Source organism: Ailuropoda melanoleuca, chromosome 1 (assembly GCF_002007445.2).
Source record: "Ailuropoda melanoleuca isolate Jingjing chromosome 1, ASM200744v2, whole genome shotgun sequence".
NCBI lineage: Eukaryota > Metazoa > Chordata > Mammalia > Carnivora > Ursidae > Ailuropoda > Ailuropoda melanoleuca.
The window spans coordinates 107,606,206-107,628,151 of record NC_048218.1 but is presented as its reverse complement, the minus strand read 5'-3'; the positions used below and the strand labels follow the sequence as shown (position 1 = coordinate 107,628,151).

Genomic DNA, 21,946 nt, shown 5'->3' with positions numbered 1-21,946 from the left:
TACTCAGCCATTTGTGACGACATGGATGGACTTTGAGAGTATTATGCTACAGGAAATAAATCATATAGAGAAAAACAAACTGTATGATTTTACTTGTATGTGTAATCTGAAAAACAAAACAAATGGACAAACGAAAACAACACAAAAATAAACTCATGGATACAAAGAACAGATTGGTGGTTACCAGAGGGGAAGGTAGTGGTGATGGGAAAAATGGGTGTAGGGGATCAATTGTACGGTGATGGATGAAAACTAGACTTACTGTGGTGATCACTTTGTAGTGTATCCAAACGTCAAATTATAATGTTGTATGCCTGAAACTTACATAATGTTACATACCAATTTTACCTCAATAAAAGCAATAAGTAGAAAAAACAATTTTTTTTGTTTAAAAAACTAGATTTTTAAGAGGAAGTTATCAGGTGGTAGAAACAGGTAATTTATATCTAAATGAGAACTCCTTATATTCAAACTAAGATATACCAAGAATGATATCTTTAATTTGTAAGGAGTTGCTGGAGCATTCTGTTAAGAAATACTCTAAGCATAAGTTTGGGTACAGAAGAAGCAATAGCATGATTGACAAATAATACTTACCATGAACTCAAGCATGGAGAGAGGCAACCTCATATCTCTTATTTGCCATTTATAACTCAGCCCACCAATTTGCTTCATCTATGAGAAAACCAAGGCTCAGATAATGATATAAATTTTTCAAGATCACATATTAAATATTTGACTTAACCAATCAAGAAAAGAGGAGATTTTCAAGGATTATGGAAGTGCTAGATCATGAATAGAATATCATAAAAAATTTTTGTTCTAAGAATTCAAACAATAACAAGCATGTATTGCAGACTAGCTGAAGTGATATGAAGAGCAAGCAAGAAAAATTCCATGGATAATTAGACTTTATTGAGAATATTAAAAAGATCTGAGTATAAAAAGGTCATAAGTACCTTGAGGTCAGGTTTTATAACTATGTATCCTTTTATTTCCTGTATCACTTTGAACATAGTGGGTGATCAATACATGTTTGTTGAATTCATTATTGTAAGAAGGCAGGGCATGAGCTAGGCAATGAAATATTAGTGTCTGACTAATGAGGAAGGAATAGAAATGAGGAAAGAAGAGAAATATCAGATATTGCTTGTGGAAGTCTTAACTAATCTCTGCTTCTTTTCCCTCCTCTCACAAAGCTTGGTATTTAACATTCAAGAATCTAGTGTCATTGAAAAAATTTAGTTTATTTTTATTTTCCTTATATTCCAATCTCTGCTACAAATGAGCATTTCACCATTTCTCGTTTCTGATAGATAGACATACGGGTCTTTAAAAGGTGTTGAATAAAGGAAGAAGGAATGATAGAATAAAGGGATTGGGCCATTATTATTCAAAAAGTTTGCTTGGAGTTTGAGGGTTACAGGTTCTATCAGTGGCAAAACTAACTGACGCAGCTAATGCGTTTCACTATGGTCACAGTTTACAAAACAGAGTTTTGTTTGGAGTTCATCGTCTTTGGCCTAAGCTTTTGTGTTTTGAGTTCCTTTGGCAGTGAGACGCTCCTGATTTGTTCTAACCCTTCTCCTGAAGATCAAGGCACCATGGAGTGTCTAATTGTTAGATTCTTTTTCTCATGTTTGCTGTTCTTTTTCTTTCCTTCTTTTTTGTTGAATAAAAGAGACAATCCTAGGCACTAATCTGGGGATGGATCAGAGAGTGGTTTTCTCCTCTCCCAACAGGAAACAACAGGGAGTCCACCCTGAGAGATGATGATGATAGATAGATAGATAGATAGATGATAGATAGATAGATAGATAGATAGATAGATAGATAGATACATAGATAGATAATCACCCTCCCCCCCCGCCCGCCACATGGATCTTGGCATCTCTGTTGTGCACAGAACATCCCTCCATGTTCCCAGAGTCAGCCTTCTCCATCCATCTGTCCTTCCGAACCACTGAGCCTGACGTCCTTGTGCTCAGGAGACAGCTCTCCACTATGGTTTCTAAGCACTTCTCCTGATCCAGTAGCCTGTACTAGGAGTTTTGACCATCAATAATAACTCCTTTACTTGTTTTTTAATTGAAGTATAATTAACATAAAGTGTTATGTTAGTTTCAGGTTTGCGATATAATGATTCGACAATTCTCTACGTTACCCAGTGCTCCTCTAGAGAGGTGTATTCTTTAAAATAATACAAGTCATGTTGGGTTTTAAAGTTAGGTTAACATGAAAAAATACTACTTATAGACATGTAAATAATACCTACAGGGTGGGGGATATTTTTAAAAGGGTGTGTTTGAAATATTTTCTTAACTTTTTATGTTGTTTATTTTTTTCATTTTTAAAGTATTTAATATTTGAATAATTTCCACATTGTAGAATGTGTAGAACAGCACAAAGAAAATGGCAAAAATCACAAAATCCAAAGACAGACACCACTGCATTTTTGTTGTCATGTAATTGGAGGAAGTTCCTGAGGGCCACACGCACCTGGGTTAAGTGTGAAGAGTCCCGAGGTGGCAGCACTGTCCCCACGTAGTCACCTCCAATTTTTATGTTGTTTAATTGCAATTGTCAGAACTACTACAGCTTGCAAATTCTTCATTACACTACATATATTCCAATATTTTGGCCTAACAGTGAAATCAAATTTTATTAGTTTGCAGTATAGTAAGTCAGCATAAAACATACTTCAAAATTAATAATTGCATCAATGAGTATGTTGCAGAGGTAAAGATACTAAAACAGGAGAATTACACCACTAAATGTTTTATTAATGGGGCAGGCAATTTCCTTAATTTAACCTATGATGCACTCACAAAGCACTTAGCTCTCTTAATGAACGTATTTCCCATACTCTAGGGAATTTTGAAAACCTCTCAATTTAATTATTAAAGTGCTCAGTGAGATTCAATCAAACTGACTTCTTATTCCTTATTCCAAAGGTAAATGATGAATTAGAGCAAACAAGGAATGAGAGATGGGGAATGGTTAAGTAGTACCCAACCGAAAGTGCTTATATGGACATCAAAACAACGGACTAGCTGTTTTTTTGTTTTGTTTTCATAAATAATGCAAAATATTCCAAGACTCAAGCATATTTATACAAAATACAATAATGTGACCGGGAAAGACTGAGTAGTTGAATAGCCAATTAACAAATGAATAAATTATTTCAGTATTTCAGGCAAACTCTCTTCTTTTAACCAAAAAGGTTGTGCCTTGGTGACTGTTAAGAACAAAAATTGTCTCTATATTTCACACAAATGTTTAAAGTTCATATCAAAGAAAACATTATTTTTGTTGGGAAACACCTGTGATTAAGTTTACCATCTATCATTAAAAAATCATTTAGCTGTTGGAATCTGAATATAAGCTGAAAATTAAAAGGTGACTTTGTTGTGTTTCTGGGTTAACTATTAACAGTTCAAAGAACTTAGAAATTTTTCAGCTGTAGCCAGATACTTTTAACAAGTAACATATTTTAATTCAGCAGAAAACAATTTCTTTGAATTATGCCCCAAAATAATAAACATGTCACATTCTTCTCAATTGCATGATAAAAGAAAAAATGCTGGTAACAATGGTATACAAATTTGCATTACTAATGTGACTCTTACATGACAACGATTTTTATGTGAAGAGGAAACAGATAGCTTTCCTTTAGCTTACATGCCTATCTTGAATGGACAACTTTCCTTGGTAAAGCAAATTTGGTCAATAGATTGTTTGGTTTCTAGAATCTGCAAGCTGGAAGAGTTAAGAGCCATCCACATATACCCTCTATTATGTTTTCTGTCTTGCTGCTCTCTTAATTTCTTGTGTAAAACCATTATTGGACAGGAAAATAATCATGGAGTTCCGGGTATGTCCACCCAGTACAGCAACACCAAAATATCCTCCTCGATAATTTTCTTGATTCGTTTCAACCTCTTTGTGGAATCGCAATATTAATTATAAGGCAATAATACTGTTACCACCCTTACAGGTTTAGGAGAAGTTCCTTGAATTGAATCGTCCTTTTTATTTCCCTGCTTGTGATTCCTTGAAGATCCCTGTGCCCCTTAGACCAGCTTGTTTTCCACACAGACATGTTTATGCATTTTAAAGAAGTGTATCTTCTAAACACGCTCAAGGATGTCACTAGTAGAACCTTCCTGTAAACGCTTCACTTACTCATTTCCAACATTTCTGGTTTCTTATCTAAAATGCTCTATTCTATTTAGATGGCAGATAATTAAATTTGATAACCAGTAAATATAATACCAACAATTAAACTTAGTGTTAGTTTTAAACTGACTTTTATTAGGCCAAAACACATGAAAGTGCCATATGTAGAGTAAAAAATATCCAACAATAGTCATTTTATGTTTTGACCTCATATTTCCTTCTTTATCATGAGAGGGACAAAATAACAGTCAGAGACTTGGTCAGGATAAGACTTCAAATTATAACCCATGCACTTATGAGCTGTGTGATTGTGGATAATTATTTAAACTTTGTTCCTCCTCAGTTTCTTCATCTGAAAATTAGGGATATTAACAGTCTATACTGCAGTGAATCCTAGTGAATATTAAAGGAACTAAGGCACGCACAGTGTTGTTACAGAGTGAGTGTTCAGAAAACGTTAGGCTGATTATTAACATTGGTTTTAATTACTATTTTGGTTGCCTGCCCCACCCTTTTATTTTTCCTCTTGAGTTTCCTGCTGAGTACTCCTAGTTCACCTGAACTGCTCTTGCATTCCTGGCCCATAGTGTTTTCACGTAATATCTCATTTGATACAACGAACATTATGAGGTTTATGGGGTAAGGATTATTATTCCTCTTTTCCAAATGAGGAAACTGAATTATGTTGCCTTTTCGAAGGCCACACAGAAAGTAAGAGACAAGGCCAGAATTAGAATTCTTTTTTTTTTTTTTTTAACCATGCTGGCTTTTATAGNTCCCATAACACCGGGATCACGCCCTGAGCCGAAGGCAGACGCTTAACCTCTGTGCCACCCAGGCGTCCCTATAGGGTCATTTTAAATGGACATTCCTGGGCAGCAAATATTCTAACATTGATGACATTGGATTGACATGATCATTTTGAAGAGGTCTCCTTCTCATTTGTGATGAACTTCTAGAAGAGTCAGGCATTTATGTAGCAATTAATATATACCCATACTATATATTACATATATAGACTATGTGCTTCTACTATATACATACCAACTCCATGAGACTGGCACTTTTATTATCCCTCCTTTACAGACAAGAAAACTGAGCAGTAGAAAGCCATGAAGCTAAGATCTGAAAGGGGGCCACTTGCCTCCAGGTCATCTGCTCTTAACAGTATGTGGTATTACCTCTTAGGCAGTAAATTATACTGCAAACTTGATTGCCTTTAAAATTTTCATTGCTTCTCCAGCAGTAAGTTTCAACATGTCACCTTATTTCTAACAAAACAAAACCCCAAAACCAAAAACTTTGCCCTGTTGAAATTTTCTATCCTGACTAGAAATGATTTTCTAGATGTGTACTCACAGACAAGACTGCTACATAATTTGCAGAGTCCAGTGCAAAATGAAAATACAGGGCCCCTTGTTAAAAGGTTATTAAAAATTTCAGTTGGAATGTGACAGTTGAGCATTAAATCAAGTGTGCTGTCCTTTACAGCATCAGGTCCTGTGTGGCTAAAAGTTAGCACACTCATGACATGAGCCCTTCTCACAGAGCCCATAACCCTGACTCTGGCCTTGACTCTGTTCGGTTACCTCCTGTAGACCTGAATAAAGACTCATAATATGAATCGAATAGAATTACTGGAGACCTTTTATTAAGTCCGTCCCAGAGTCACTCTAGCCTCTCCATTAAAAGCATCCTGAGGCAATGGGACCTATAATGAAGTAAGACCTGGGAGGGAAGTAAGGCGACCAGGCCACAAGTCTGATCACTTGCTTAATGAGAAAGGAGAAGTAGAGAACACTTTTCATCTTAGAAGTCCAAACTCAGGATGTGGGGAGATGAAAGAGGAAGTTCTGGGGAACTCACACCACCCCACAAAGAGGGAATAGCACTTGGCTTTCATCAGAATGGTGAATATATATGAAATATATATATGATGAATATATTATATGATGAATAAATTATATATGAAATATATATATATACAAATATTATTAAATAGATCCATGTGCTTGGTTGTTTGGAAATGAGCCATATTCATTTATGTTTAAATTAATAGGACTGACACTGGTCCTCCAAATTCTTTGCTTTTTGCCCTTTATAATTAGAGACAAAAATGATGTTTTTAGTCTTTTTTTCCTTTTAAAAGTAAGAAGAAGTTGCATTTCTGAAAAATGGTTTTCATTAATTCTTGAACTTTGATTGAATCTGCAGTGTACATTAAAGGTATTATCATTCAATTTTGTAGGCAACCAAGAATCAGAGCAGGTTGTTTTAGAATCAAAATGTATAGGTTTAGACTTAGGTCCCTCTTCTTATAGATTCTGTGATCTTGGAAAAGTTAATTAACCTCTCTGAGCCTCTGTTTTTAATCCATAAAACGGAAAATTTTTTAAAATAGTAGCAACCATAGAGAGTTTTTGTAAGCATTCAGTACATAAAGGTGCTTAGTGCAATACCTAGACTACAGTAAGAACCCAGCAAATGATAGAGACCTTGATTGATATAAATACACATGCATTTCACATATAAATACATTTATATTTCATGCATGTGTAAGTATGTAATACATATGTGCATATATATATAAAATATATTTTTTTAAGTTTCTAAGTTTGGGGCTCTCATATATTGGAAAAGGGGAAATGCTTGGCTAGAAGAACTGGCTGTAATGGAGTTTCTCTTGGAGCTTCTGCCTGTCACTGCTAACTCGACATTCAACTTTCTGGCATTCAAATGAAATGACTACTGTCTGCACAACAAGGGACTTTCTCAGCATTAACCCGATGCTTCAAACCAAGCAGACCTAGTGTTTACTTGAATATAGATCTAATATAATCCTCAGAAAAAGCCAGGTGTGCTTCCTGTCTGAAATCGTGGAGATCTGCTAAGCATTGATTGGGGTGTAATGAATTGCCATGTACTGAGGTTATCTTGTTTAGACACCACCTCTGTCCCTAATCCCTAGCCATCTGATGTGTGTTTTTTATGCGTCTCTTGATTTTAATCACAGAAAATAAAATGGGAAATACCTGAAGCTCTGGTGTCCCTTTTGCTGGAACACTGGCAGAGCACGTACCCAGATCTGCTTTTAAAATTTCAGTTTTAAAGCTCCCTCAAAATTATCGATATCAGCTGTTTAGTTTTATACCCAATGCAGAATTCACTAAAAATTGTCAATTTGAAAAATAAAGCAAAAGCAGAAAAAAAGCAGAAGCATTGTATCTCCAATATAAACTACGCTAACCTTAAATATGCAAACCAACATGAAAATAACGAATGCTTCTCTGTTGTTTTGACAGTGAATGAAATGATTTCAACAGCAGTCTTTACAAACTCTATTTGTAAAATGCGTAATGTGTTTGTGTCTTGACCTCACAGGAAGTTCCCCTTGAACTATACTTGGAAGTTTGACTGAATAAATTATTCCTGGACTTTTGAATTATTAATCTTGTCTGCATGATATGCAAATTAGACTTCACTATGTCCAGCGTCACAGCATTGGGTTGGAGGCTGTATCAAGTTGCTGGCAAAGAATTTCTGTCAAGGGAACAGGGCCTTCCTACGGAATGGTAAGTTACAATGCAACTCATGTCACTCAGGTATACAAAGTAATGCCGGGCTTCCCATTAAGGGTTTCTTTTAAAAGTGGCCTGTGAACAGTTAAGGTTTTAAGTAATGTGCAAATGAACTATCTGAACTGTCATTCATAACTCATAGAACAACAAAAGAAACTAAAAGGAAGTCATATTTTTTCTCCTGCATTTATTTTTTACTTAACGTAATGTCTTTTTAAATTGCCAAATACTAAACTTATTTTAAAGAGGTTTATCACATTTGCTAAATGTGACAATATACTGGTAACATATTTCAACAAAAAGAGTAGTCAGGTTTACTTAAATATAACTACTTACAGAAAAAAATTTAAAGTTCTTAAATCATATGAAATAATATATATAATATTTCATGTTTAGAAAGCAATATGTGAGAGGGAATCTCCAGGCATTCTAAAAATTAAATTTGACATTTATGTTTGTAAAAATTACAATTATGTTTGTAAAAATTACAATTGTTCAAGAGTATAATTCGCTAAGGAAAAATGGGAACTTGTAAAAACTATTGCTAGTATACATTTCAGAACTTTTTATAATTGGTGTTATTTTTTTAAAAATTTATAAACATATAATTTGATACCTTACTATCACTTTTTAATACTTTGACTTATGATGTAAATTCTGAAATATATAAAAAGTGAAGTTACCAATATTAAATGATTGTACGTTTTCAGTATGAAAATATATTTGTTCATTCAAATTGTTTATTAATGAAAATAGCAATTAGCTAAAAAATACTCATATTGCCATGTAAATTTGCCTTAAAGAATCAGTCAAGGATTAAAATGCACAAATGATCTTTGTTTAATTGTGATAATTATAAGAAAAAACAATTTAAAACTAATAAGCTATCAAATACATTTTTAAATTTAAGCTTCAAAACTGTATATTTTTAAAAGGCTGAATAGAACTACAGGGAAAGAAACATTATTCCAAATTAAAAACACATACTACTGATTCGCTTATGTGAGTAAATGGAATATTGTTTGTAATTTAATAATCTAATAGGTTTAGATATATGTTTGGATATATAATTAAAGATTTTGCTCTAATTACCAATAGCTAAAAAAAAAAAAAAGTTAAAAATAATTCATCCAACACAGCTATAACCTATTCATCAAGATTTCTGTTTCCTAAAAATTAAAAACACAACCAGCAGAAAGTAGAAGACAGAGTATTAATTTTTCATGAGGAATTTCCCTTCAATTGAAGAATTCCCTTAAAAGATCAGCTTCCTTCATCAATTTGTAGAATTGTAATGGCCACACTAGAACCACACTCAACTACAAACATCATCTAATTTGGACTCTAATACCCAGAAAATTATGGGTCGTGGTGAGGTTGAAATTGGCGGGCAAATATAAGACAGCTTGACATTTATAAACCACAGTTTATTAAGGACTTAAGAAAATTATTTTAAGAATAAAGTAAAAGTATCAAATAGCAGATTATAAAATGCCATAAACAGCATAATCTCATTTTTGTAAAAAATAAATTCAAATAAATATTAAACTATAAGAGCATATCCAAATATTAGGAGTAGTTGGTTTACAGACAATTTTCTATTCTTCTTTTTGCCTACCTGTATCTTCTTAGTGTTACACAATAACATGCATTTTTAAAAGTTTTTTTTTAAAAAAAAAAAAGGATAAAGCAACCCGAGGAGCAGGACAAAGGTGACTAGTCATTCATTTTCCTTATTCCAGTTCTGGTATTCTCTACCCCTACTACCGCTCTGAACCTCCATTCCCAGTGGACAGCTCAAAGCAGACTTTTGCCTGGCTGCAGCACGGCCCCTGACTTGCCCAAGTGGTAGATATCAGGAACCTGGCAGATGATTTACACATGTCTTCATGGCTCTCTTTTCCTGCCATGGCAGTCAAACCTTCCTGCTGCACAGAAGCTACTGACATAAGTCAGAGCATTTAAGAACTACATCATCAGAAAAGTAAGAGTGAGGACTAGAAAAAGAGGAAATTCAAAATGAAACAAATGAGTCTTAAGGAAACTTACTATTGTCTTAATATTCCATTGAGTGTGTGCACCTGCGTTTTGAGTGATCCCAAAATAATGAAGTTGCCCAGATCTGAACTCTGAGGAGCTCCAACATTTAAAGCTTGGGCAAATATTCAATAAAGAGAAAAAGGAGGACAGTAAGGAGATTGCTATATCATCGAAGGCAAGGAAGAGAGTGCTTCCAGAAGTCTTGAAATTGAAAGCAGAGGGGAAGAGAGTTAAAAAAAAATAGTGAAAAATTACCACTGGTCTATAAAACAAAGTCTATTTTTTTAAAAAAAGGCCTTTAGCCTTTTGGTTATAATTCTAGAAATCCCAATAGTATCAAATACATGGTTATTTGGAGAAACAAACAGAAAATCCAGATAAACTGAAAGGAAAAAAGACACATTAAAAAATTATCTGGTATCTCATCCCTAGTGAGAAAACTCTTAATACCTTGGTACATATCCTAGACTTTCTGACCTTTATTAATTTCAGATATAAAATTTCTAATTTTTAAATTAACCTTACTTCGAAAAATGATCCTGAAGATATATATGAAATTTTGCCTTTGACGAACGTGTGTCTAAAAAAGCTACCTAACTACTACAATTGCCCGTTTTGAATATTAGTCATATTATGTGCAGTACAAGATTTATACTGAGAGAGCAATGAATGGGCTTATCTGAACTTAGAGGAAATATTTATAAAGGTGTTTTCCAAACAGTCAAATGTTTATTTGCATCTCCACGCAGCAAGCATTTAGAGACCATCTCCTATCTGGCAGTCTCTATGCCAGATGTAGAAGGTAAACACAAGTAAGTTAAAGTTGCAAGAAATTTGAAGAAACGTAGTTTGCAATGAGCACATAAAATGGGGGAACTGAATCTTGACTGGTGGGTCAGAGAGTCTGTCTCGGGAAGCCCACACTCAAACTGATGTGCAGATAGAAGGGCAGTGTACGTGATGGGGCAAGGGTCACAGGGGGAAAAGGTCAGTGAGAAGGGATTCAGGGAACTGAGCATTGGGGAAGTTCTCTGTGCATTCAAAGGATAGGAAGAAGGAGAGCAAGGAGGCAAGTCATGCTAGGTAAGGCTGAAGTGACCTACAGGAGCCAAATCATGCGTGCCTTAAATCCTCATCAAGGATTCGGACTTTATTACCTAGACAGTGGAAGGACGTTTACGTGTTTTGGCTGAGGAGAGTTAATATGATCTGAATTTTGGTTATAGTTTTCAAGATTGTCTGGCTCTCAGGTTGAAGGTAGACTGAAAGGGAGCCAGAGAAGATGTGAGGAGACCATAGAGGATACAATACAGTCTAAGACAAAGATCATGGTGGCCTGGACGAGAATGGTGATGAAGGTGATGGACTCGAGAAATAGTCAAACACGGCAGGCAGCAAGACTTGGTAGCTTCTTTGTTATTGGAAATAAGCTACAGCTGACTTCAAGGATGTTGCTTAGATATGCTATAAGCTTTCAGCAAATTGTGGCCACTCTTGTTATCATTACTAAGATTTTAAGCTTCATATTTTAAAGTTAAAAAAATCATGTTTTAAAACTGAAATTATATTCAAATTTAGTAAAATAGCCACAATTCTTTGACAATATGGAAACAAAATAAGATCTATTAAAATAGCAAGACTGGAGTTAGAAGAATTCCTGTGTCCTCTCCTAGGTTGTGGTTCAATTAAATCTAACTCAGCAGACTTGGTTGAACAGCTGTGGTCAAACAGCTGGAGACAGAAGAAGGAATTAGATGCTCCACTTATTTCATGGCACCGTTTCTTGGCCTCTTTGCTATTTGTCAAGTCCTCTGTGTGTGTCCACCTCCAGGCCTTTGCATGTGCTTTCCTTTATGTCTGGGACGTTTTTTAACATTATATGACATGCATTTATTTGTTTCCTGGTTCTAGCCCAGAGAGTATAAATTGTTTGAGATTAGGAACTTTGTTTGACTCAGTGCTGTTATCCCCAGTGCCTAGCATATAGTTCAAATGTATTCAATAAATATTTGTTAAAATAATGCACTAGTATTGTTTATATAGTATTATCTGTATATGAATATGTATGTTTGTGCACTCCTTCCTAATGCAATCAACCTTTCATAGTTCAAATTTTAAGTGTTTTCTTTATATTATTATTATGTTCTGTGCAGTTTTGTCTTTAGTCATAGTCTAGTGTTTTAAACTTCTCTTTCTCTTCTTTAGGCGTGGAACACGTCTTGCCCAAATTGGCTGGCGGCAGAGGCTGCCCTGGAAAAGTACTACCTTTCCATTTTTTATGGGATCGAGTTTGCTGTGGGACTCCTTGGGAATAGTGCTGTTGTTTTTGGCTACCTCTTCTGTCTGAAGAATTGGAATAGCAGTAATGTTTATCTCTTTAACCTTTCTATCTCAGACTTGGCTTTTTTGTGCACGCTTCCCATGCTGATTAGAAGTTATTCTCATGGCAAGTGGGTATATGGGGACATGCTCTGTATAAGTAACCGATATGTGCTTCATGCCAATCTCTACAGCAGCATTCTTTTTCTCACTTTTATCAGCATTGATCGATACCTGCTCATGAAGTATCCTTTCCGGGAACACTTTCTGCAAAAGAAGGAGTTTGCTGTTTTAATGTCTTTGGCTATTTGGGTTTTAGTAACCTTAGAGCTACTGCCCATACTTCCTCTTATAAATCCTAATATAGCTGTCAATGGCACCAACTGTATTGATTATGCAAGTTCTGGGGACCCCCAAAACAGCCTCATTTATAGCATGTGTCTAACGTTCTTGGGATTCGTCATTCCTCTTTTGGTGATGTGCTTCTTTTATTTCAAGATTGCGCTTTTCCTAAAGCAGAGGAGCAGGCAGCTTGCTACTGCTTTGCCCCTTGAAAAGCCTCTCACCTTAGTCATCATGGCAGTTGTGATCTTCTCCGTGCTTTTTACTCCCTACCACATCATGCGGAACGTGAGGATCGCTTCACGCCTGGAGAAGTGGAGGAAATACCAATGCGTTCAGGCCGCCATCAACTCCTTCTATATTGTGACTCGGCCTTTGGCCTTTCTGAACAGTACCATCAACCCCGTCTTCTATTTCCTTATGGGAGATCACTTCAGGGAGATGTTGATGAGTAAACTGAGGCACCAATTCAAATCCCTTACATCCATTAGAAGATGAGGTCTTGGACTGATGTTTCCATGCAGGGAAAAGTGAGATGCTTGTGTAACAGAGTATTTTATATGTGCAGCTGTAGGCCAGTTACAGTTTGGTTCAACTCACAGATGTAAATTAGAGAGGGACAGACCTGACACTGCTTTAAGGACACGTTGTGTGTGGAGTATGTGAAAAGAAGAAAATGGGAAGTATTTATTGGTTTCTTCACCTAAGAACTGAAAGGAGTTGGACTGGCATTGTCTAATGTTTGAGCATGGAAGTCCAAAACCCTAGGTGTCCTAAGACTTTCTCAATCAGTGTAAAAGGAATAGCAGATAGATAAAGCATCAAATAGTCTGTATTTAATCACTGGTCAGATTGTAAAAAAAAAAAAAATGTGTTGGCAACATTCTCTGTGTTATTCTTATTGCTTGATCTTATAACTCAGTGTAAAACTGAGTAACAAATTAGGCATACACTATTAAAGACTGCTGTTAGAAATCGTGCTCATGAACAAAATTGGTAGTAAACCATAGCAACAAGCAAGAAAGCAATGTATTGAGTTAAATGATGCTTACTTGACATTTCTTTATATTGATCACGAATTAGGGTCAAATTGTAACTATAAGTCCTATTTTGTTGTATAGTTTTTAGTGCAATGAATCGTATTAAATGAAACCTAAGGAGATGGTTCAACAAAGAGAGAGACAGGTTTGAGCTTGTCGCTCAGGGAATTTAGGTGTAAGTGATTGCCTGAAGAGAGGCCACGGAGAGTGACAAAAATCTCCGAGTTATAGAACAAAAAGTGTCTAGCAGAACACCCAGAGCAAGACGAAACAAAACAAGGCTAAATGTTTGTGGACAACTTTATCTCAAAGACAGTGACTTATATCTGGGATAAGCCCTGTTTCACAGAATATTACATATGGCCATTGAAGGAAGTGTTCTAAACAAAATGTACTTTTTTTAAGATTATTTATTTGAGAGAGAGAGAGAGAGGGAGGGAGCATGAGTGGGTGTGGGGAGAGGCAGAGGGAGAAGCAGGCTCTCTGCTGAGCAGGGACCCCGATGTGGGGCTCAATCCCAGGACCCTGGGATCATGACCTGAACCGTCTGAGCCACCCAGGTGTGCTAAACAAAATGCATTTTATGAAATTGTAGAATATAGGGAATATTTATGTGCATATCAAAATAGATTAACCAGATACCACTCCATGCCACAAAACAAATGTAGGGAAAAAAAGAAATGGATGGTACATCAGCTTTTTAAAGTCAAATAAATATCATGTAATAATTTGCTTGTAAGCAACAAAATGTGTCCAAGGCCATTTATCTATCTCTATGTCTTAAAGTCATTAGCTGTAACATGAAGGATACAATAAGCATTATGAGTACAAAGAAATAAAATTCTATTGTCCTTCCTGTTCTGAGACACTCTGGTGCTATGATATTCTGACATTACAAAAACCTAAAATACTCCCAGTTATTGCTTCCACACTTGAAGCTACTGAGATATTATAAAAACATATTACTCAAAAAGGATTTATTTTCTTACTTATTATTAGGCTTCAAGATATTTTTTCATGCCTTGCCTTTATTGTCAATATTTTAAAAATTTCAATGTGATTTCATAACTGTCTGATAATAAGCTGGAAACAGAATCTCCTGAATTTCCTTGTCAAAAAAGGCCACAAAAGGTCCTTAGGAAAGAAGTAATTGCTTATTTCTGCAAACTTAGAAACATGTAATTTAATCGTAATTTGTATTTTATGCATGGATTTTAATTTGTAAAGGTGGAATTCAATTTGCCCCACCCATACCCAAAGGAGTAGTGGACTCTTTTAAGTACGTACAGTGAGATATTTTATGAAACCATAAACTCTCTGATATATCTTGTAACCAAACTGTTAAGTGATTTCATAGCTCATTTCTTAATCCTTTTCTTGTTCAAATCTATCATCCGGTAACTTAATCCTCAATAGACTAAAGAGAACTACACTAAATTATAAGAGCTATCCATTTACTTTTTGTACTAGGTGATTGTGACAATCATAAGCAATAAATACTGGAAATCCTTCTTGGATTTGTAGTTTTCAAAGGAAATGATGTTGGGCTTTTGTGTCTTGTCTTTTTAATTGATTCCTTATTGTTTTTAGAAGCGCAGCATTTTGCAATCTGGGCCTGTCTACATTATCATATGTTATCTCCCACCGCCATTGTCACAAACTAAACCCTCCAGCCAAAGATGGCTACTTCATTCTGCTATATGCAGACCCTTCTTCACGTCTACTGCTGGATACTCACCCCTGTCCCATCATGCCCGCATATAAAAATTTTAAGCATCTTTTGGGGCGCCTGGGTGGCACAGCGGTTAAGCGTCTGCCTTCGGCTCAGGGCGTGATCCCAGCATTATGGGATCGAGCCCCACATGAGGCTCCTCCGCTATGGGCCTGCTTCTTCCTCTCCCACTCCCCCTGCTTGTGTTCCCTCTCTCGCTGGCTGTCTCTATCTCTGTCAAATACATAAATAAAATCTTTAAAAAAAAATTTTTTAAGCATCTTTTAAGGTCCATGTCATCTGTCCCTCCTTCTTAAAGCCTTCCTTTAGATCTTATCCACCACTAATCTGGGAATAAATCTATCTATCTCTGGGACTTAGACTGCTTTTAAGTACTGCTGTAATGAAATGCATTATTTTTGTCCTTAGAATATAGTTGTTTGGGTTCGTGTCAACTCTAAGATCTGTGAATAGAAGAACCACATCTAATTTTTCATTGCTCTTCTAGCACCCAGCAAGGTACATGAATGAATGTCTTACAAACCGAATTTGAATTCAATGCTCCTTTTTAGTGTGCATAATTGATCTACTTTCTGTCATCACTGTTTTTATAAGTACTGCTATTTTATACAAAGAATAGAGTGTGTAAGCACAAACATGTGTGCCAGATGCCATTGCCTTATCCCTTATATTTTCTTCTATACCTTTGAGCATAGTTTAATTGATGCTTAAAATCTGTGTCTGCTAGTTCCAAACTTGGGTCGTATCAAAATTGATCTACATTGATTGCATTTAGTATGGGCTACAATTTCCTGCTTTTTCATATCTAATACATTTAGATTGTATTCTGGAGATTTTGAATAATATAGAGTCTCTGGATTCTCTTACGTTCCATTGAAGAGTACAAATATTTTATTGCATGGCTGAACTCAAGCCAAACTCTGCAATCTCATTCCAGTTATTTTAGCCTTAACTGAGCTTCTTAGACTCTATCCAGCACATCCAAGTTCAGAGGTTAGCTAGAGACTCGAGTAGAGTTTGTATACAAGATGCACAGTTCCCTTTCTGTAACTCTCTCTTCTCCAGGATCCTTCCCCTTCACTTTCCAGTTGCTCAATTCACTCTGAACTTGTCCTTTGCTTTCTCATGCCAGATAGGCTTGTGGGTTTCTTTCTGAATTTTAGCAACCCTGCATGGCCTGATAAGGACCTGCACCCAGGGTAAAATTATTTAAAGATGTAACTGGGAATGTCACTCGGTGCCTTTTACTTCTGCCAAGTATTGATCCCCTTCCTATGCCTTCTTTTGTTCACTCTCTCTAGTGTCTTTATGTAGTTGGTTGTCCATGTGTTCCCGGAGTTAAGAGATGTTCCTTGCAGGAATTGTGGTTTGATAGGTGTTACTCGGCCATTCCCACAGCAGAAATGTTTCCCGCTTAGAAGATGAGCTTAACTAGATAATATAACTCTATATCCTAAATGGTTTAAATTCCCACTCATAGCTTCTAAATATTCTTAAGGGCTTACTTCATTTTGACCATCATTTGACTTTAGCCTCTGCACTTATTCATGCTTTCTCTCTTTTCCCTTGTACCAGTTTTCATTTTAAATCTAACCTCTGCAGTCATTTCTAACAAAAGAGCTGTTAAAAACAAAACAAAACAATAATTTTCCTGAAAGCAAATAGCATTCACTGCCCACTGTCCTGCCTTTTGCTTGTCTCCATTCCTTCCTCCTTCTAGGTCCCCACTCCATGCTTTGTGAAGAGTAATTTTGCCCCACTTGGAAACTGTGGGACTAAAAATATTGGAGTACTCCAGCGGTCTTAACAAAGAACTTTTTTAATACAAATGTGTGATGGTATTAAGGAGGGCACTTGTTGTGATGAGCACTGGGTGTTACATGTAAGTGATGAATCACTAGTTTCTACTCCCGAAATTAATATTACACCATAGGTCAACTAACTAGAATTTAAATAAAAACTTGAAACATTAAAAAAAGTAAGATTGTCCATAAAAGAAATTCTTTTCTCAAATCCAAAAAGAATTGAAAATTTTTCATTTTACAGATATATTTCTCATTTTCCCATGAGAAATATTTAAAACATTTTCTTGTCTATTGTTAAAAGAAAGGAAGTGTGTAGGGAAACACTTTTTCCTCTTGGAGAATTTTTTCCACCAAGCGATTCTCTGTGACACCTGAGTATCCTACAATTTAAATCAATTCTGATACTATTAGAGAAGATAGCTATATCTATATATCTATATATACATAGATGTATACCTATCTACCATCATGTGAAAGAGATTCTTCTTTATGTCCCTATAAAGATATAGAAGAGGCCTTAGGGTTCCCAACTGTCATATCTCTGACTAGATATACATGTTTAAATTAGTGAGGAAATGCCACTTGGGTCTCAAGTTCAAGTTCAAGCACTTTGCAATCCAGGCTCACCAATAACAAATCAGGTACTTTGATCTCTCTTTGGCTATGGATTCCTGTGGGGATACCCGAGACTAAGTCACCAAATCCCATCCTAAACCATCAGCACAAATAATAGTAACAAACACTTTGGTAGCGTTAAAATATGTGAGGCATGGTTGCTCCAGCGCTTTATGTATTTAATTCATTCAACTGTTGCCAACCCCTGAGAAGGTCACAGATGAAGAAACTAAGGCCCAGAGAGTTTCATGGTCACCAGCCAGGAAGTGGTAAGGCTGCACTTCATAGACCATGCTCTTAACCTCCACATACTAGGCTACAACTGCATGGAAGTTTGTATACTTCAGGGCCATTTTTAGATTCTATCTAAGGATTTTTATTTTATAATTTATCACATAGTTTGATCCCAGTGTCATCTTATAACACAACTCTAGGGAAGACAACTCCAGGATGATGTGAGAGTGAGTTTTAGAATAGGCTCTTAAGTCCATCACATTTTATTTACACATGCAGGATGTTGGACTCATTTATAATCTTGAATTTAACCATATGATATGGAATCTATGGATAATGTTTTCATAAGATACGATAAGCTTGAGAATATGTAACATGTCAGAATAAAAATATCTATTAAAGACCAGGTGTATAAGGCTTCTAGGTAGCTGGCTACTTTTGAAATGTAATATTAAGTCTTATAACCCAGAATCTTGTGATTTTTGTTTTAGTGAGATTCCCAGTTAGAATCAATAAGTCATGTTCAGATTTTGTCTTAATTTTAATAATATGGATAATATTTTATTAGAAAATTTATTTTTTGATAATTTTCCTTTGAAAGCAACAACGTATTCATATACAAAATTTGCCCTTATCTATATAATATGTAATTAGATTTATAAACTCTAGCTGTGAATATATTGATTTGACTTGATTCCTAATGATAGTAAACTATAATTTTTTCATGTCACATTTAAATCTATGTAGACCAACACTTGAAATATATAATGTTATACTGATGTGTGTGTATATTTCACATAAAGAAAAAGACCAAGGAATGCTGTGTAAAAAAATTATTGGCTGTGTCTTGGTAACTCATTAGATCCCTTAAGAGCCTCGCCACATTGGTTGTATTATTGTTTCCAATGTACTGTTGAGGAAATAGGCTTTAAGAAATTAAGCAAGCAGGGCGCCTGGGTAGCGCAGTCGTTAAGCGTCTGCCTTCGGCTCAGGGTGTGATCCTGGCGTTCTGGGATCGAATCCCACATCAGGCTCCTCGGCTGGGAGCCTGCTTCTTCCTCTCCCTCTCCCCTGCTGTGTTCCCTCTCTCACTGGCTGTCTCTCTGTCACATAAATAAATAAAAAATCTTTGAAAAAAAAAAAGAAATTAAGCAAGGCAAGTGTCAGAACTGGCTTTAAAACTTACATATGACTCCAAAGAAACATGAACTCTCCAGGACTATCTCTGTTAAGAAGTCCAAATGATCACCCCAATTTTAATCCACTAAAGTATTAGAAAAAAGCCATTTACAAACCATTACAGAGCATTATTTTCAATAAGAAAACAATGATATGGGAAGGGAGATTTTTAATTTTTTCCTCCTAAAAATGTAGTTTTCTTCATTTGAAATTTAACTTTTAAAAATATGAAGAGTTTGAAATTAATTTAATGACAGCTAATTTCAGTGCTTTTCCATTCGAAGTGTACTATGTTAAATTATATAAAAGTATGTGTTTTAAAAGTCTCCATTTAAGTCATTTGTGGCAAGCTTTAAAATTACTATTGGGGGGAAAGGATGACGGTATTCATTCTTAAAGTTAATAGCAGTTGCTGAAACAGGGCTATCTCAGCTTGCGTGTATTACATTGTACCCACTTCCTGTGGTTTCAACAATCAAAAACTAAGTAGCAAATATTTTGGTGTCTTAGAAAGTTGATGCCTTCTACAAGAGTTCGAATGCATGCTTTAGAAACTATTACCTCTCTTTTAGCTTCAGTTTGCCTACAGCTAGGATAAAGACTCTTGCTTGGAAAACCGTGGAACAGGGCAGCATGCACTGTGTGTATGGAGGGTTCCACAGGGAAAGAACTCATCATCAGGGAAAACAGGTGAATTCACCCAGTTCTTTTTCAGGACAAGGCCTTCGACATGACAAATGGGTGATTCTGAATGCAACACAATGTGGGTCACCAAATTTTTTCCCCTAAGTCCCTCATGTCTGAGTTCTATGGAGAAGACCAAATATAAGTTAATTGAAGAAGAGTGGTTTTATTAAAATCTTTGTAAAACATTGGGGCACGAGCAGCACAGGGTTGTGAGCTACACCCCCACCCACCCCAAAGACCCACACACATTACCCCAAACCTCCATTTGGTAGAAAGTAAAAACAGAAGAAAGATTTTCCCAAATGTAAACATGGAACATCAGGCTATTTTCAAACTTGAATAATAATAAAACGTCCATCAGCAATGAGGGTGGTTTCCATTAGAACTTTCGATGCCAGCTCTAAGTGGAAGTACCGATCAGGAGAAAAGTGGTCAGTAAGATCTGTGTTCAGCAATCCAAGCAGGATGCTTGGAACATAAGCAAGACAAGGCACTGGTACTCTGTGATTCTATTCATGTTCCCAGGTTGGTGGACCTGGAGAAAGTCTTGACTTACACATAGAAATTTGTTGTATAGAGAGACAAATATATACATATGTAATACATTTACCCAGAGATTAAAACTCATTATATCAATCTTTCAACCATTTTGTTCCTATGTCATGTTTTCTTATTAAACTTTTGTCTATACTGCAGATTGATTAGGCAAATGGAGATGCGCCATGGGTTCTAACTACATTCAAAATAGGGGCGCCTGGGTGGCTCAGTCTTGGGCTGCCAGCTCTTGATTTCAGCTCAGGGTCATGGTCTCAGGGTCATGGAATGAAACCCCATGTTGGGCTCTGTGCTCAGTGGGGAGTCTGCTTGAGATTCTCTCTCCCTCTCTCTCCTGCCCCTGCTCTCTCTCTCTCTCTCAAATATATAAATAAATCTGAAAAAATACATTCAAAATAAAAATATACATCATATTATATAAAAAGAATTATGTGGCAGCTTGCCACTTCTATAACAAATAGACTTGTTCAACATATTCAATAACTATTCAACAAATATTCACCAAATTCTTGCCAGTATTTGCCAGAAATTTTGTCATTGGTTAAGCTATTAACAAATATTCCCTTCCTTCAATTAGCTCATGAGCTTAATAGGAAAAACAGATGTATAAATAGACATGCATGATGTGGTCAGGGCAAAAACAGAGATACGTCCAAATTGCAAAAAATGCATGGAAGAGAGGTCCTAATTTTGTCTTGGTAATTTAGGAAATGATCTAGAGGTGATGCTAATTCTGCTGAGGGCTGGTATGGGAGTGAGCAAGGCCACATAGCAGGAAGCTGAGTATGAAGGAATAGGCCAGGAAGGTAGACGTTTGCAGGCAAACCAGTGAGGGAGAAATTCTTATGTAAGTATGCACTTTCAAGTAAGGTTATCAGTAATGTCTCTCTGGTAGCAAAGATACCATACACATAGGCAGTGCTGTTCAGCTTATAATGCAGTATACATGGAACCATTTAAGATTTCTCAAATTAAGACCTTTTTCCCCAAGTCTTTTAGGGAGACTTAAGCAAAGACAGAATATAAAATTTACTAAACAGTTAAATCATTAATTTGACAGACTGTCCTACTCTTGTTTCTTTCATTCCTCTGCAAGCTCTGTCTGTTGTATTCTAGCTACCTCTTAAATACTGGTGTTTTTGGCTCCTTCTTCTTTTTGACTCTTTCGGCCCAGAAAATTTCATTCTCATCTATTGATTTGTATCTTACCTCTGAGTTTGAATTGATTCCAATGCTACCTATACAGGGAAGGTTGATTTTATCTTCAAATCTACTTTCAAGATATTATAGATATCCTCTCAGTAAAGAAACATATTTTAGAAATATTGGTATGGTTAATTATGGCATCAAATAAGAGAGAATGTCACACTTTAGCTGTTTATAGTAGTGTTTCTCAAGGTACCTAAAAAGGGGCTTCAGATCAGCATCACCTACAAATCTCTCAAGCTGTTCTTTCTAAATTCCTGAAAATTTTCATTCCCCTTTTGAGGTGAGGCAATCATTTTGAATTTCTGTTCATTTTCAAAAAACCTCCAGTAAACAGCCTCCAAATGTCATGTGCCAAAATATAGAAATATCTACTCCATTATTAACTATAGCAAGCAACCTTACCTTGCTACTGGTTTCCTTTGTAGAGGTCAC

General features: G+C 35.9%; 1 protein-coding gene across 1 annotated transcript; it reads left to right on the top strand.

Annotated features, from left to right (window-relative positions):
- The first annotated feature begins 7,580 nt into the window (after positions 1-7,580).
- Positions 7,581-13,339, top strand: SUCNR1 (succinate receptor 1). Its single transcript, XM_011221172.3, has 2 exons — positions 7,581-7,751; positions 12,003-13,339. Exons 1-2 carry the CDS (start codon positions 7,644-7,646, stop codon positions 12,954-12,956), a joined length of 1,062 nt encoding a protein of 353 aa, XP_011219474.2. The 5' UTR covers positions 7,581-7,643; the 3' UTR covers positions 12,957-13,339.
- The last annotated feature ends 8,607 nt before the right edge of the window (positions 13,340-21,946 follow it).